At 37.9% G+C, this 18135-nt stretch overlaps 1 protein-coding gene across 2 annotated transcripts; it reads right to left on the bottom strand.

The window, feature by feature from the left end:
• Positions 1–106: 106 nt before the first annotated feature.
• HACD4 (3-hydroxyacyl-CoA dehydratase 4) lies at positions 107–18135 on the bottom strand. Of its 2 annotated transcripts, none has more exons than XM_081942661.1 (7): positions 17712–18135; positions 15497–15610; positions 13105–13232; positions 6274–6386; positions 5011–5117; positions 3128–3259; positions 107–1909 (listed from the first exon to the last, which is right to left on the bottom strand). In XM_081942661.1, exons 2-7 carry the CDS (start codon positions 15591–15593, stop codon positions 1827–1829), a joined length of 660 nt encoding a protein of 219 aa, XP_081798787.1. In that variant the 5' UTR covers positions 15594–15610; positions 17712–18135; the 3' UTR covers positions 107–1826. The 2 variants fall into 2 exon arrangements, with proteins under 2 accessions (XP_081798787.1, XP_081798786.1); XM_081942660.1 differs by having other exon boundaries at positions 17716–18133.

The raw sequence follows: 18135 nt of genomic DNA on the forward strand, positions 1-18135 counted from the left end.
AAACAAGGCAAGTAGATTTCACAAAAGGTTGGTCAGCATTGCACTTGACGACTTTGGTGTGTTAAGATTAAAGATATTGCCTTGAAAAATTGAACTTTTGAATGTGTTTTATTTCTTAGATAATGCGGGTTACCCACTGTTTATTGATATTCCTACTGCCACTATCAGTACTAAGGAAATTAGGCTGACAAGAAAGTATTTCCCCAAGGGTTCCTTCAACATGGAAATAAATGACCCTATTTTGCACTGGTTTTCTCTGTGGAAAAAATGTTTTAGATGGAGATTCATACACATTAATGAGCGTACAAATATGGAGGGCTATAGTTCAATCAGAGGTGTGCCATTTTAATCAGAATTAGGCCTCTGTATGGCCAAGTGATAGGTTTTCTTGCCTTAAGCATTTAAATTTGCTCCAAAATATCAGGTCATAGGCTTAAAAAAATACTTCACTTATGGTGGTAGAGAAGACGTGGAAGAGGATCCAGCACCCTAGTCTATATTTAAGCCTCAGATCAAAAGAAAGTTTCCCAGAAAAAGAGCTACAGGAGTACTGATGGAGATATGTTGGGGTTTGATCCAACAACATTCATGTAAAAAGTTCTGGTTAATATCAGGATTTCTTTATCTATTATCTCTATCTCCCAATGTTTTGAACTTCAATATTTCTATCTCCCTAAAATCTCCACTCATTTCAGCATCCTTTATTCTTCCTTTAAATATCTTTGGTTACTGCATTTATGAAATGGAGTGCAACTATGGAACGAGGGAAGGGAGGATTTGCCCAAGGAAAAATGTAGATTAAAAAGAAGTCACAAGGAGAAGGCAATCAGTGTTGAAGTTTGGAGGACTTTCAAAAATGTTGCTACTATTATATAAAGTCTAATCATAAGGAACACATTCACACATATACTTTAACACAGGGTTAAGAACCATTTTAAAAATATTTTTTCAACCTGAGCATTTCAAGGATGTGACTGATTGAGAGAAAAAACACAAGAAGTCAGAGTTTTAAGGTTTTGAAAGGTTTAGCATACTTATTTTGAAAATCCTAAAAACATATTTAAAATCATGTGGCTGACAAGAAGCCTTTTGAATTTGTTAGTGACAAGAAGCCATTAAATTCAATGGCATGGTCCTAAGAAGCTACAGAATAATAGCAAAATACAGATTTGGGAATAAATAAGGTTCCTGAGTTATAGAAAGCCCATTCCTGTTTTATCTGTAGCTGGATGGATACATGTTACGACTTGCAACATATCACCAGACACGTAATCAAAATTTCGGGTCCACACAAAATGCCCAACAATATATCTTACTTTTAAAAAGGTTAATAAGGTCATTTTTGGCTATGGTGCTTTTTGGCAGTGTCCGAAACAATGAACACCTCCTAGGTAACTTTAAAAGAATTCTCCAGTGTGTATGTGGCAACAATCTCAATCTTACACGGGAAAAGACCCGAATACAACAAAACCAGCATACCTACACCCATGAAAATCTACGAAAACACACATATACACACATGTACATAATATCCTGCCTTTTTAAATGAGATAATGTTCTCATTAACTGTAACAGCAACAGAGCACGTAGCTTTTGCATTCCACTGAATATAATGAGAAGCTATTGAAAGTGTTTAACTTTAAGCAGTCAAGGAATTCTTTTGATTCTGCCTGGTGTGCCTCTGTATACAAAGACTGTGAGCAACGATCTAATTGCTAAGAAAGTGTAGTGTGCTTTTTAAAATTTGAAATCTCCAAATGACTAGATCTTGATATTTTAGTAATTGTTGCAAAGGCTGTTTCATAGGAGACGAAATTTGTCATGAGTTAGCTTCCTTTCTCTTTGATGTTGTTGCTTCCTAGATAAGTCTTCCGTTCCATATAAAGATGTTGGACAATGAAGTATGCACCTAAACACAAACCAAAGCAGGTTTGAAACATAAAAAGGAAAAAAAAACACATAATAGCATTACTCTTATCAAATAATAGTCTCTCTCCCAAATCCTCAGGCCTTAAAGTTGGTTCAAATGTATTTATATTAAAATGAATGAAATTATTTATTTAACCTACAGCAACTTATAAGTTATTAAAAAATTAGCACGTTTTCCTGATTCAGTAACCACGGGGATCTTTGCTTAGTCCCCCAAGATTCTTTGTTTCCTATTGTTTAATATATTGAGAAAAAACTAAAATCTGTATTAGGCCTACTACCAAAATGAAGATGGAAATTAGGCTCAAAATTACTTGAAATGGTGTTAGGAAAATCACCATGAGAGCAGGACAATCCTCATTCTTTTTGATCATTCAGATCAGGGGTGTCAAACTGGCAGTCTGTGGGCTGGATGCATCATGCACAGGCCACATCCACCCCAGCTCCGCGAAGGCAAACGTTGCGATATGTCATGTGACATCAACATGACACAGCGAGTTTGACATCCGTGTGTTAGGCAATATTAATGTGTGTTCTGAACAGTACATATATAAGTATACATATATCCAAATAGCCGAACACACAAAATAGCAATAGCACTTAGACTTATATACCACTTCACAGTGCTCTACAGCCCTCTCTAAGCGGTTTACAGAGTCAGCATATTGCCCTCAACAATTTGGTTTTCATTTTACCGACCTCAGAAGGATGGAAGGCTGAGTCAACCTTGAGCCGGTCAGAATCAAACTCCTGGCAGTCAGCAGAATTAGCCTGCAATACTGCATTCTAACCACTGCGCCACCACGGCTCCTTATAGAGTAGCCCACTTCTGACAATTAGAAAATATATTGTCATTTAAATCATTTAAAGAAATAGACATGATTATTTCCATTTGGGATTCAGTAATCTGTGGAAAAACACACTATGGCTGAAGAGAGCTTTGCATTAATATATACTGTACCCATCTGTTTATAGCTGTTTCAGAGTTAGTGTATAGTTTGACCAGGAATCTGATGTAACCATGCTGAATACCTCTAAACTCTACACTGGTATAATAAGAGAGCAGAGGCTTATGTGAATAAAGAACTTCCTGTACCAATCAAGCCCCAGTGAGGGATGGGAGTGTATTATCCAATCCTGCCAATGCATTATAGATAAATCTTATGGCATATTTGCTAAGAAATTAAAAAAAACTTACCCCCAAATAACATTGCCATGTACATTTTCAGTACATAGGGAAAGTAAATAGTTAGATCAAATGGAAAGATTATTCGGATGGAGTAAGTGCCTGAGGTTTCAAAGTGAGGCAATGATTCATATATGGCAAATGCTGGGGGACAAAGAGAAGAAAAATCAGCCAAGTGAAAATTTCCAAATACGTAGAAATGTCTCATTTCTGCATAATACATTCAATTCATATGGATATAGGTTAGGCTCAGGTTTCAAGCAGGACTAGAGATTCACAATTAGCAGTTTCCATTATAGAACAGGAGTGGCTAATCTCCAGATTAAATTGGATCCCAATTTTCATAGTTATACAGTATAGCCAATAGCTGGGAGCTGTAGTTCAGTACACCTGGAAGAGCACAAATCCTTTCTTCTACCCCAGGGATGCCCAGCCACTTGGCAACTTTAAGACTTGTGGACTTCAATTCCCAGAATTCCCCATCCACCATCAAGTTGAAGTTCACATATCTTAAAGTTGCCAAGGTTGGACGCTCCTGTTCTACTCTAAAGAACTGAAGCTGATTTGAAGGAGTATTCCTGTGAGGTACACACACACACACACACACACACACACCATGCTGTTTTAGAGAAATCATTTTTCCAAGAAAAAAATTGCCAACTTTTGGAACAATTGTTGTTGGATAATATTTGCCTTGCAAAGTATGTGACTCTTTATCGGAAATACTTTCTTATGGAGAACCATCATATTTATCTTACTGCAAATAATAAACACATTCTACAAGCCCATAAACATCTACAGGTAGTCCTCGGCCTATGACCACAATTGAGCCCATAATTTAGGTTGCTAAGTGAAACATTGGTTAAGTGAGTTTTGCCCCATTTTACTACCTTTCTTGTCACGGTTGTAAAGTGAAGCGTTGCAGTTGTTAAGTTAGTAACACAATTATTAAGTGAATCTTGCTTCTCCATTGACTTTGCTTGCCAGAAGGCCACAAAAGGAGATCCCATTACCTTGGGACACTGCAATATGTTATAAATATGAGTCAGCTGCCAAGCTTCTAAATTCTGATTATATGAGCAAGGGGATGCTGCAAAGGTCATAACTGTGAAAAATGGTCATAAGTCACTTTTTTAGTACCTATAGCTTTGAACAATCACGAAATGAACTGTGGTAAGTTGAATGATCAATGAAACTTACTGCTAATTAGGTATATACAGGTATAAACAGTCTTTGTTTAACAACCATTTGTTAAACAACTATTTCAAGTTACAGTAGCATTGAATGAATGGCAGTTACAGCCAGTCCTCAAAAATACAGTCACTGAAGCACCCCTGTGGTCCTGTGGGTGCCAGGCAGCCCATCCACATTTACAAACGACCACAGCATGTGCTTCAACTCCCTCCCCACATATCTTCCCTCCCCAAACTCTGCCCTTTTGGCCATCTTGCACTCTACCATTGCCTACTTCTGCCACCCTCAGCTGATGTTCACCATCATCTTCCTCCCATTATTGAGGTGTACCTGGCTGAGGCACTTGCTGACTCTTCACAAGTTTGCGCGAAGGGTCAACTAGGAATGCATCATTAGCCGCAGGAGGAAAAAGATGGCCAAGAGTGGAGTGTAGAGTGATCAAAAGGGTGCCTCCATAGGCGAGGAGGACGTTGAATGGAGGCAAATATAGCAGGGCAGGAGAAAAGCATGAGGTCCTCAGTTAACAACAACATGGTCCTCACCTAACAACCACTGCCAGAACTGCTATGCATTCACATAATGTTTCACCTAAAGATTGTTCTGCTTAGTGATGGAAATTTTGGCCCCAATTAGAGTCATTAAGTGAGGATTACCTGTGCAGAATTGCAATATCAGAAATTATAGCCTCTTCCTCCTCTTACCTTGAGCCAAAACTGAGAGAGGATAGAAGGGAATCCACAGCGAATGGTAGAGCCAAGCTAGTCCCTGAAAGTATATCCCCGTCTCCAATAATATGCAGTATGTGTATCTAGAAGGAAAAACAAGGCAAGGGAGTTGTGTCGTGTGCCATATTATCAAATAAATCATGTATATGGTATCATTATAATTAGTACTGGTTGCTTATGGGTCAGAGGAATCCCATGCAGCCTTCATAATCCAGATTCCCCACAGTTGTGTTATAAATGCCATTGTTCCAACTTAGAAGAAGACTGCTACTAGAAATGATAAAATGATTATATTTGAAACCTGGTCAAGAAGATTGATTGACGTACTATGTATGAATGTGATTTCTAATAACCACTCATCTCAACAAGTAATCCTGGGTGGCGTACTTCATAAGACATAAGAACAATTAAAACTATTAGAACAATTAAAACACTACAAAATAACTATAGTTGGCACCCAAGAAAGCTGCTACTATGGATGTTAATGCAACCAAGAAAAAAAAAGCCGTTTACACACTCAAGGCTCCAAGCTCAGGAATACAACTCTATCTTCATAACCTAATTAAAGGCTAACAGGGTTGGACTCATCTGGATATCAAAGGAAGAATATTCCAGAAGGCTGGGACCTACGACAGAGAAAGTCCTTGTTCTCGCCAGTTGACCTTCTTTGCCAAATGGGGACTGCAGCATCCCCGACCTGCCCAGCCAAATTGAAAACAGACCAAAAGGTAAAAACATATTTGGGAAGGATGATTTGATTGGTCAACTCTTTTAACATTTGCCAGGTTTTACAGAAATCAGAATTAATCAGCAGTGACCTTCTGTTTTTTATTAGTTCCAATAAATTGCAGGAACCTCGAGAAACTAGTTTGCTTACATTTTTGCTCACTGAATCATACAATGTTTTTGTGTTGCTTCAATTCTCAGGAATCAACAGAGTCTAAAACAAATGATTTCATTAATAATCTGTTTGCAGTATTCAGATGGTCTGGGTATTCTGATATTATCAAAATCTTGGATTCTAATATTCTGGTTATTGCTTTCTATGATAATGTTCCATAAAAGAAGACAATATGTGATCTATAGCTAGAAAAGTTTAATGTTTTTGGTAACAGACCGCACATTCTTATCTTCTTGAGCTATGTTGCAAAGGAAACCTCCGAGTGAATTCCATACAGGGAAGATAAATATGGGAAACATCTTGGCTGTGTTTCCACAGGAGTGGCATTAAATTCTCACCTGATGACATCAATGCAACTCCAAAGGAAAAATAAGACACATACAATGCCCTTCCCTTGAACTTCTTCTTGACTTGCTATTGCCACAAATAAGATGACAATTCTTTCTGTGATCTGGAAAAAGTGAAATAGTTTATTTCTCAATTAGTTCTCTTGGGACTGTCCAGTGTGATAAAAGCAGCCATAGGAGATACTACGTATTTTCCATTATGGTAAAAGTTGTATCGTAGAAGACAAGTGGCCTGTAATTGTGTGACATAAGCCCTTCAGTCAAGTAAGTTATTTACTCACCCTAATTTTCTGATTTTGACATATTGATAAGCATGGAGGCGGAATTCACATACCACAATGAATTAAAAAATGTTTATCTAATCAGAGTATTAGGTAAACACAGCTGCAGCAGTGCAGCATTGGAGGCATTAAATACTAAGACAATAAAATACACTTTTTTCTATATTTTAATTTTGACGTTAAATGCTTCTGCTATCTTATCTTAGAAAACAGAATACCGTAGTTTGCAAAGTAGATTATTATCCATTAATAAGTAGTATTATTTGCCCTCTCACTAAATTTCCAAACAACGGAGTTGCCATAAAAAAAATGGGTAGCAGGTTTGCAGAACCTTGAGTAGATGAATACAGTGTGAAGGTGACTTATTTTATGCAAACCAGAATTAAGTTTAGCTACAGATTAGAACTGGGGTGAAATAGTACTTCTTTAGTTAAACATATGCAGGTAATCCTTGTTTTAATTGCTTGGTTTAGCAACCTTTTGCAGTTAAGACGGTGATGAAAAAGTAACTTTGCAACATCTTCACATTTATTACCATCATAGGTCTGTAAAAGCAATGGAAAGATGAAATAAGGCCATAAAATCATGCTATGAATTAGCATTAACAAAGGGCATGGAGTGAAGAAAGGGAAATCACTGTTGAGCACCTGTGATTTCCCAGTTAGTTTTACTTAATGACAGTTGCTGGTCCCAATTTCAAACAAGGACTACTGGTACCTGTCGATACTTTTTGGAATTGTGCATTTTCATATTCATTTTGTTGGCTTTCATTTTTTTAAAAGACTGAAGTTCGAAATCCAAATTCCACATCCTGTTTTCTAAAACCAGATGCCAGACACTGAAAACGTGCCACTATCTTATAAAATGTGTGCAAAGATTCCTTCTTTTTCATTGGTACTATTGTTCTTGAATTCCCTCTACCTTTATACTCTATTCCCCATTTTTTTAAGCAGACGTTCAGGATTCTGAGGTGCTACTTTGTGGCTTAGTCTGTTCAACAGCAGATACTAAATCAATTAATAGCCCACAATTAAAACAACAATTACAAATATATAGTGTGCTTCAAATCCCAACTTGGTTAGGAAATTCTGCTCACATTCTGTTCTAGCGAGAAAGATTTTCACCTCTAGCCTTCCCATCTCCCCACCCCCATGAAAAAATGCAATTTATCCAATGTGTGTCATGTCCAGACACAATTCTAATCTGATTATCCCACAAAGACCACATTTTTAAAAGGGGTGATGGCAGAAACCAAGAATGCAGGTTACAGTTCACCTTCAATTATGGAAAGTCTCAGAGAGACTTTAGGTCAGTCAGTATGTTAATAGCCTAATCATTGCCACAAACTTGTGGAGAAAAAACTGGAATTGGGAATATGATATATCCTGTCTTGAATTACTGAACAAAATGTTCAGTGTTATAATTCCTGCTTGCTGACCGTTTGTTCGGTGACCGTTAGACGTTATAATAGCACTGAATGAATGATACTCATTCATTACATACTCCGATCATATACTCAGTTTATGCAAGAAAACCGCACAAAGTATTATAAACAGTGGCACTGCAGTCACCAAAATGATTCACTGGAACATCTGTTAAAACAATCATTTGCCAATAATGAAAAAGTGGTGAGAACATATAGTTGAAAAAGTAGTAAAAATGAGCAGGTTAAAATAGTGTGAGTTTTTGAATACAAACGGATATGGTCTTGGCTCATAACACACAAGATTAAACTGGTTGCAGAAAAAAAGAAAGTGGGTAATTGATGTCGCAATACCAAGGATTGATAGAATTGGCCAAGAATTGGATATTATCATAAACTATCAAGATCTAGAAATCAAAGTTGAAAGATTATGGCATACACCAGTCATGGGGGTCCCAGTTGGTGCCATACCAAATGTCTTAGACAGTATTTAGCAAATCTACATATTAACAAAAATTTGCATTTGTCAATTATGAAAGATCACAGTGCCTGGCTCTACACGTAATGACTGGAAGCATAATGACAATGAATCTTGCCTTTCGTCCATGTAGGAACATTGACAGATTCTACATGCCAAGATAGGTGATAATGGAATGTTGCAAGTACACCAAACAGTTGAAGAAGAAGAAAAGGGCATTGGAAGAATATATGAAGGACATGGAAGCTTGTATGCTACGAAGGTTTACTGAGTACTGGAGAGACCGAACTGCCCTACAAGAAAGACCAAATGGAAAACAGGAAGGAGACATGGCAAGGTAAAGTATTACATGGCCAGTAAATAAAAAAAATAGCAGTCAAAGCATATAATCTGACAATGACTAAGAGCTGGAAAAATTGAAGAAAGAGACAGAGGGTCTAATCCTGACTGTACAAGATCAAGTCTTAAGAACCAGATGCTTCAAAGCCAAAACTGAAAAAGTAGCAACAGACAGCAAATGCCACCTTTGAAAAGAAGTTGAAGAAAGGGGACCACCCGGTGAGCTGCTGCAAGAATATCGCACGGTCTGATTACAAATAACAGCATGACAAAATAGCAACAATGGCGCATTGACATAGCTGCAAGATATAACATTTGTCAGCAAGTAAGACCTGGTGAGACCACAAAATAGACAAAGTCACAGAAAATGAAATAAAAATGCCAAATCCCGTTTAAACGTGGTGTAGGGAGAGAATTAGCTCATCCAAATAAAGCCAGTTTTTATCTTTAAGCACAATTGTCTCAAGCAGCCGATCCTAAATCCCGGAAAAAGTATCCAAGAATTGGAAGGCAAAGCACTGGGCTCCCTAGCTAGTTTTCCACCCTCACCCACAAAAGAGAAAACATAACTCAGCAGCAGCCGTGTCAAAATAAATTGAACTGCTGGGCTGGTCAGTTCTTATAATAAAGAGGGAGAACAACATCTTGCTTTTTATCTCGGGTGTGAAATGTCTTGTGCCATCAAGAGACTCTAATCTTTAAATTTCACACCTAACTCAAGAAACTCAAGCAAAAAAAGTACATTTATATAGCACAATTTACAATAAATTTGGGGGAATATTTGTGCACATGCTTCGGTCATCTTCGCTGGCAGTGCCTTTCAAGCTAGTGAATCAAGTTCTCGGGAAGAAGATAAGATTTAAAGATGTTAGTCTGTCATTAAATTATATTCCAAGTATCTGGAAATTATGCATGAAAAGCTCTGGATTTATTTTGCCTTGACTGCTGCAAAAGAAAATAAAAATGCTCATAGGAAGGACACACGTATATAACAGACTCTTAAACCTGGCCAAAACAAATTTATCAATTCCCAACCTCTGAATCATCTTTGTATTCCTGGAGGCAAGTTTAGATAATATGATATCATATCTCATTTTAATTTGATGCTTTAAAAATGATTTTAATGATTTGTATAAACATGTTTTTCTTCTTTTTGGTGTGGTCAAAAAGTAGTTTATTTTAGTTTGTCTAAGATCAGTTAGGAAGAAGCCGAGGAAAGGTTTGAACTAGAAATGATTGGATATCGGTACTGTGCATCTGTTGCCTATTTAATACTGTGATAGTTTGGTATCATTTTTATATTGGCTAAATGTTGTCACCAATAGGAAACATGAAAATGATACACTTGCAACATGGAGTTGATAGACTGAGCCGAAACATTATGTCAGAAATAGCCAACTTCTGCCCTGCATATCTTTTGAATTCCAAGTCCAATAATGAATTGCTATTTGACATCATAGCCATATTTAAGTATTTAAATTCAAAATATCTGGCGGGCATTACCTTGCCTATTCCTGTATTAGAATATGGTTTCCTCAGTTTTAATGAGAAAAAAAATGATGCAGGTTTAGTTTATAGAGAATCATTTGATGATCAAAAGTGGCAGCTTTTATAAAATTTGCTAAAACCATCTGATTGTCTTCTGATCATATTTTTCATCTATACTAAGTTTTCTCCCAAAACTCTGATCTACTGTGAACTGAGCATTTTTATTACCCATGTTTTCAATTGGGAACATTAAAATGGTATCCGGAATTCAGACCTAAAACCAGAGATGGTATTCAGCAGGTTCTGACCAGTTCTGGAGAACCGGTAGTGGAAATTTTGAGTAGTCCAGAGAACTGGTAAATACCACCTCTGACTGACCCCACCCCATTCTATTCTCTGCCTCCCTAGTCCCAGCTGATCAGGAGGGAATGGGGATTTTGCAGTATCCATCCCCTGGAGTGGGGAGGGAAAGGAGATTTTACAGTATCCTTCCCCTGCCATGTCCACCAAGCCATGTCGCGCCCACCAAGCCACGCCCACACAACTGGTAGTAACAAAATTTGAATCCCACCACTGACTATGAGTTCTAGTAAAAAGGGGTTATGTGTGGGGATATAGACTGATAAAAATATTTAAAAGTGCTATCCTAAACAGTCAAAAGTAAATCTCATACAGTTCAACAACTACGTTCTCCAGGTAAGCAATTAAACATTTATAATTCCCTACCTATGTAGTGAATAGGTCATCCCACAATGCATCTTCTAGTATAATCTGAGTATATTGTATTGTCAACCTCGCTAAATCTAAAGTGTGTTACTTGGGAGTAAGCACCTTCTGACTCAGCATTATGTTTATTACAGCCATTCTTTACACCCAAAGCATAATCAGAAGCCTAGGCTGAAATGAAAGCTGTCAATCTTCCCACTAAAGAAAAACAGCATATTCTAAAATTATTTTTAAAATGTCATTATCTTGTGCATTTGTGTGGCATATTGATTATACTTTCGTTCTTATTTATCCTACAAATTCATTTTCTCAAATTCAAATTCTATTGAAGAAATGCAAATAAACTATTCATTCTGGTTAATTTGTTTCTCTCCCTTTCCTTTCAAGTCACTAATTAACCAGTTCTTCTTAAAAAAAAAAACAAAAAAAACAAAAATCATTCCAAATGCTGTTCTTTGATTTATGCCCTTTTCCTTTTGCATGGGTCTTTTGGTATCCAAAATTGACTGTTTTGCAAAACAACCATTTTCCAAATGCTCGTTTGACTTGATTGGGGCAGAGGTGACAACCTGTGGCCTTTAGGGCCATGTGTATCCCTTAACTTAATTGTATGCAGCTATGGGCATCTAGTCAATTAGGACCTCTATTAAAATGAACTGTAACCTTGGGGCAGAAAAAGGCATAAAAGGAAAACAGCCATAATTTCACCGTGTTAGATCCATTATTCTTCATTCATTTTTGCTCCGATAATGGTTATTGGAATGGATATCTTATGTGTTCCTGGTAGCCTTTGATAACTGTAATTAAACAGTGTGTTATTTTGCCAGGACTTTCAGGATAATTTGAAGTAACCAGTGGCTTATTGTAGCAGTGGCCAAGGTCTTTGTACAATGCCATTTACAGGCAGTCCTCAACTTATGACCACAAATGAGCCCAAAATTTATGTTGCTAACTGAGACATTTGTTAAGTGAGTTTTGTCCCATGTTATGACATTTCCTGCCACATTTGTTAAGTGAATCACCGCAGTTGTTAAATTAGTAACAGCGTTGTTAATGAATCTGGTTTCCCCATTGAGTCTGCTTGTCAGAAGGTCGCAAAAGGGGATCCCATGACTCTGGGACACTAAACTGTCATAAATGTGAGTCAGTTTTCAAACATCCAAATGTAAATCACATGGCCACAGGGATGCTGCAATGGTCATAACTGTGAAAAACAATCATAAGTACTTTATGTACAAAAAGTACGAATGATACTTTTTTCAGTAACTTTATAACTTTGAACTGTCCCTAAATGAACTGTTGTAAGTTGAGGACTACCTCTATCTATATGATTCAAAACATCTGAGTATTAGCTACGAAGATTGATTGATTTGGCTCTAGTATGATAGTGTGATCATAAACCACATATAAATTTAATATATAAAGAAATAAAGATGCTGGGTGGAAAGTTGGCAAGAACAAAACATGAAACATTAAAAAACCTGACTGCATGATTTAGGTCATTCTGTAGTTGGATACGATGAAAACTAGGTTCCAGGAACATCTGCAGGAAGTAGAGACTCCCCTCCCTGATCCAAGGACAGGAGCTGAACTTAGTGAGAAGATGTGTAATCTGAAATTCATATGCAACTAGCACTTAGGTGCTTTTGAGAGGAGAAATATGCAATCATCCCATTTGGATATGATACTCCAATGAATAATATTCATATCTGGATTCCTAGATAAGTTCACTATTTTTACAGAGTGATTGCAATTAATTCAATTATTTCCCCCACATAGTAATGAGAACAAAGGCAACACCTCCTAATTCCTTTAGTAGTTAGTGGCAACATAACTGCATGTGTGAAAATTATCAGAGGCAGCTTTCAGGTACTGTATAACCCCGGACATGCACACAGATAGGTTTACTTTCCCATGGTGAAATAAAAAGTCATGTATGAACTTTCTCTCATTGACTTTCCAAGTTTGTTCAGTTTCATCATGTGTCTGCTGTGGGATTTTAGGCAACAGTAAGAATAACCAAAGGAGATTGAATTCCAAATACCAAAGTCCTAATCTTCTTGAATATGATGATAGTTTGCCCATACCTGTAAAAATCTTGGGAAAAACCGATCCTTCTCAATGCCAAACCAAATATGCAGAAGCTCTAGTATAGATGCTAGCTGGCAAATACGCATCCCAAGTCCAATAGAGTGGAAAGTGTCTGCAACAGAATCTACAGATGCAAAAGGAAAAACACTGATAAAGTTTTAGGATACTCCCCTTGTCACATTCTTCCTTCTTCCTGCTGACCTTCAAGAGGACAGGATGTTAATACTTGCCCACTTTCCAAAACTGGCATTAAAGATTTTTGAAGATTTCCTGTACATATATAAAAAATAATTTCTGAACATTTGGATGTTTTTGTCTCTGTGTATGTTTTGGCACAGAGAATACTGTGCAATTTTTTTCCACAAGGCTTTCAAAGGAGAATAGATGAAATGTGGAAATCATGTCTGTGGAACATGGGCCCGTAGAATACATGACATTTAATTTGGTGACAATATGGGAAAGTAATTCAAAGCCGAATTTATGAATTAAATTTCCAGGAAATTTGAATTTGAATTATTGCCTCCTCCTAAAAATAGACTTCTGTTCTCTCTCTTTTTTTCTTTGGATAACAAATCATTCTGTTAATCTACTAGTAATTTTATCCCAAGTTCTGCATGTAGTTACATTTGAGCTGCTGTGTGTTCTAATCTAGTTCAGTTTTACATAGAGTGTATTCATGTAAAATCGATTAAAATAATAGGTCATTATTCAATATAGTTCTTTTTGCTGCGACTTGATTTATTGCTATATCAATCCTTGATTATACACTGACTGATCGTTTCCTCTGCATTTTCAGATGCAAAATGTTAGGCTTTCCTTTGAGTAATAAGTTCCACATGTTCTAAAAATGGGCTCAAAGCTTTTCCAGTGCAATTAAATGCTATAGGGTTTTCAGATCCCGGGTCTCCCAGCAATTGTTATTCACTGGGACTTTAATCCATTTGATTAATGTGCATTTAATGTAACTTAGTCATGATTTACTTTAGCTGGATTGGGCTGATGTCATTTCTATTACATAGGAAGTGAACAGTCAGTTATAATTACTTACAACCTCTCTCTTTTTCCAATATTCGTGATCAACTTTGATCAGTTGATTAAGCTAAATGGTTTGGGCATATGCAATGTGTTGGGAATTAAAAGGTTGAAAAAAAGTCCCTAGATGATTAATTGTTTGAGTTTTACTGGAATAACTATACTAATTGCTTCAGAATTGCATAAACTTGGACATGCAGAAAACTGAGTTTTAAAGGAAAGAACCCCAAATTAATCTTGCTAAAAGTCGTTTGTAATTGGGAGATGTCAAGCATGCTTGGATGTTCTCATATTGATTTTTTTTTTAATTTTATTTATTATTTGGCAAGCATGTATGAGATAACAGATATAAGCATAAACATGATTATGAATACATGAAATGGATACGAATAAATGGTGACATTAGGACTGGGACGGTAGGCACTTTTGTGTGCTTATGCACGCCCCCTTACAGACGTCTTAGGAATTGGGTGAGGTCAACAGTAGACAGTCTAAGGTTAAAGCTGTGGGGGTTTGAGGATGTAACAACAGAGTCAAGTAGTGCATTCCAGACATTGAACTCTCTGTTGCTGAAGTCGTATTTTATGGACTCAAGTTTGGAGCCGTTTACCTTAAGTTTGTATCTATTGTGTGCTGGTGTATTGTTGAGGTTGAAGCTGAAGTAGTCATTGACAGGTAGGACATTGTAGCAGATAATTTTATGTACACAAAAGGATAAGACATTAGGGGATTTGGGGGATCCTAAGACTGAAAAGGGAATGAAAAGTACAAAAACAGTTCAAAACATGTAAGAGAAGAACTTTCTTCCAAAATCAATCCCTACGTAATTAAGACTGATCATTGTCAATGAATATATATTGCAAAAGTATGGGGGCAATTTGTTTTTTAATCTCATTTCTATTCAGAATCACCTAGAAAAAGGCCCAGGTTCAGATAATTGAAATTGCCAAAAGTAACGCACATAATTGTACTGTCTTAACCAGATTGTTGACTCACACAGCTACTTCTCTGGTTAACTTATTTCAAACTGTAGGTCATAATATTCAAGGAGGTTATAAGCAACTTATAGATCTCTCTCTCTCTCTCTCTCTCTCTCTCTCTCTCTCTCTCTCTCTCTCTTTAAATTTCAAAATAGCTTCTCAGTGAATAAAAATATAAATACATTGGTTCTCTTACATTTTGAGGGGTGTTTGGGGGGGAAATTTAACTCATACATATTATATATGGGTAAAAAGGGTTCTAGACTTTCAAGTCCAAATTTCTAGAGCAATATCACTGTTAGATCTACTTCAATTAATACTTAATTTGTTTATTAACAAGCTTTATCAAAAAGTAAAATGTATGACATGGGCCTACCTTCCCCAAATGAAAGAAATCTGATGAACATGTTGGTAAATATCCATGAATGTCCACAAAACTGAATTAAATAATAGCTGAAAATATATGCATTCATTGTTTTTCTGTTTTTTTCTGAAAAGACAAAAATACCAATTCAAACACCAAAGCCTGATCTCAAAATTCTAATAGCAAAGAATCATATCTTACCTGCTAGCTATTTTCTTCAAAGCATTTTCTATATCACACTAACATCTTACAAATTATGCCAAAGAAAGAAAGAAAGAAAGAAAGAAAGAAAGAAAGAAAGAAAGAAAGAAAGAAAGAAAGAAAGAAGAAAACCACATTTAAAAGTTTGAATGCTCACACCATTATTTTTTTATTTATTTGCATTAGAGTACTAGGAAATACAATTTTTATTTTTCTGATAATATGCCCCCTCTATTTTTGTATGTGTGTGTGGTGGCATGAGCAAACCACAGAGTAGAGAAACTCAAAATAAATAATGATAAGCCCTCTCATTTAAGCTAAGAAAGCTGAAAGAGTAAGAACAGTTTTCATTAGCTGAAGCAAAACAATAGTGGGCACCAGCAAGATTTGAAACAAAATTCAACAGGCTGCCAATAAAAGAAAATATTTGTAGCTCAGAATTGAAATAAGGGGCCCTTGGTACTCTCTGAGCTTGGTTGTTTTCTTGCAGATGTTTCATTACACATAAATTTCATTGACTAGTACTGATGATGTTACCTAGTTAGGCTAATGAAACGCCTGCAAGAAAACAACCAAGATTAGAGTGCATCAAGGACCTCTCAAAAGGCTACTTTTGAATGTGGCCAAAATCGATCTCGATATCCTAAGACCAACTGGTTACACTCCCCTTCTTTTCTGGGTCATATAAGAATATAGGCGCAAGACAAACTTAGTCAAATATTTGTCGCCCATTCCTTCCATTTTTTAAAAAGGCAACGGATGTTTTGGTGTGCCGTAGATATTAGGAACTGAGTTAACCACAAGTGTCAGCTGTGGCATTCTGACATGGTTCCTAAACCAGAGAAGCCTTTCTATATATAGCAATAGGGCTCACACTTATTTGCACATAACATTTGAGGAAGCAACTTCATTGCTTCTTTGCAAATTTCTCCTTTGGTGGCAGCCAAGTGCTTAGTGCCACTGCTTTTTGCATGCTTTCAATAAAGTCAGCTGGTTGACTTTGGCAAGTCACTCTCTCAGCCCAACTCACCTCACAAGGTTGTTGTTGTTATGGGAAAATAGGAGGAAATGGGAGTATTGGTACATTCGCCGTTTTGAATTACGGTACTTAAAGGTGGAATAAAAAATATTCTTTAAAAATTGACAGTTGCCTTCTTTAGTGCAGCAGACAGAGAAACCAGTGCAGCTGGAGGATGATTCAACCCTGGCCAAGATATCTGACTTCCTTTCAGCTATAACACATTACTACTCAACTACTCCATCAGCATCCAGCCAATCTCTAAAGTTAACTAATGAGGGATTAATGGGATCAGGCCATCAACTCTGCCCAGAACTGGTAGCTTGAAAGAGCTGGCAAAGTACAGGTAATCCTCGATGCACGACTACAATTAAGACCCACGTTTCTGTTGCTAAGCGCGGCAGTTGGTAAGTGAATTTTGCCCCACTTTATGACCTTTCTTTCCCAGTTTCTTAGCGAATCACTGCAGTTCCTGCATTAGTTAGTTGTTATTGAATGCGGCTTCTGCACGGACTCTGCTTGTCAGAAGGTCGCAAAAGCCGATCGTGTGACCCCGGGGGCCCTGCAACCGTCATAAATCTGAGTCAGTTGCCAAGTGGCCGAATTTGGATGAGGTGACCATGGGGATGCTGCAGTTAAGTGTAGGGGGGGAAAACGGCCACAAGTTACTTTTTTCAGGGCCCTTGTAACTTTGAACGGTTGCTACACGAACGGTTGCAAGCCGAGGACTACCTGTGCCCAATAATAAAGATTAGATTGAATTAGATTAAAACGAGCGATGGAATCCACCCCACCCGTCTCAAAGCCTCTGTGTCCTGGATCCTCTCTGGAGGCAACTCCCCACTCCCCAGAAACATCGGAAAGGAGGAGGGAGGGGTCCTAAAAAGGGGAAAGAGAGCCTCCAACAAACCCGCACCCCTCACTAGAACCTCCCTGCGCACGCGCGGGGTGCGGAGGAAACCCCCAGTGACAAGGAGAGCCCGCTTAGTTTCGCACCAAGCCCTTTACTTACTCCCAGGGCGCTCCGTCTCCGGCTCTCCGCTCCTTCGGCTGAGGGTTTTACGGGCTCGCGCGCTCTCCGACGGTCGCGCCTTCCTTTTTTTCAGCCCCGGCCGATCCCCTACCCTGAGCTGAGGCGAGCTGGAAATCGTCCCTCCCTCCTCCTTCCTTCCCTCCCTTCTCTTCCTCCTCGTTTACGTCTCTAGCCAGTGCGGCCAAAGCTGGCGACGGTGTCCGAAGCCTGAACTTTTAATGGAGCAGAAGGAACAGCGTGGGGTGGGGGCGGGAGGGTCCCTTCTTTCGTAACCGCGGAGGCGGTGTGTGTGTGTGGAGGGGGGAGGTTTTGATCAAGCCAGGAATGCAATGGCGACGCCGGGCTGCGCGTTTCTGCAGGGATGGTGACCCTTGCCTTGCCTTTTCCTTGCGGCTGCAG

This window comes from Natrix helvetica, assembly GCF_964273705.1.
Source record: "Natrix helvetica genome assembly, chromosome: 2".
In the NCBI taxonomy this organism is placed as follows: domain Eukaryota; kingdom Metazoa; phylum Chordata; class Lepidosauria; order Squamata; family Natricidae; genus Natrix; species Natrix helvetica.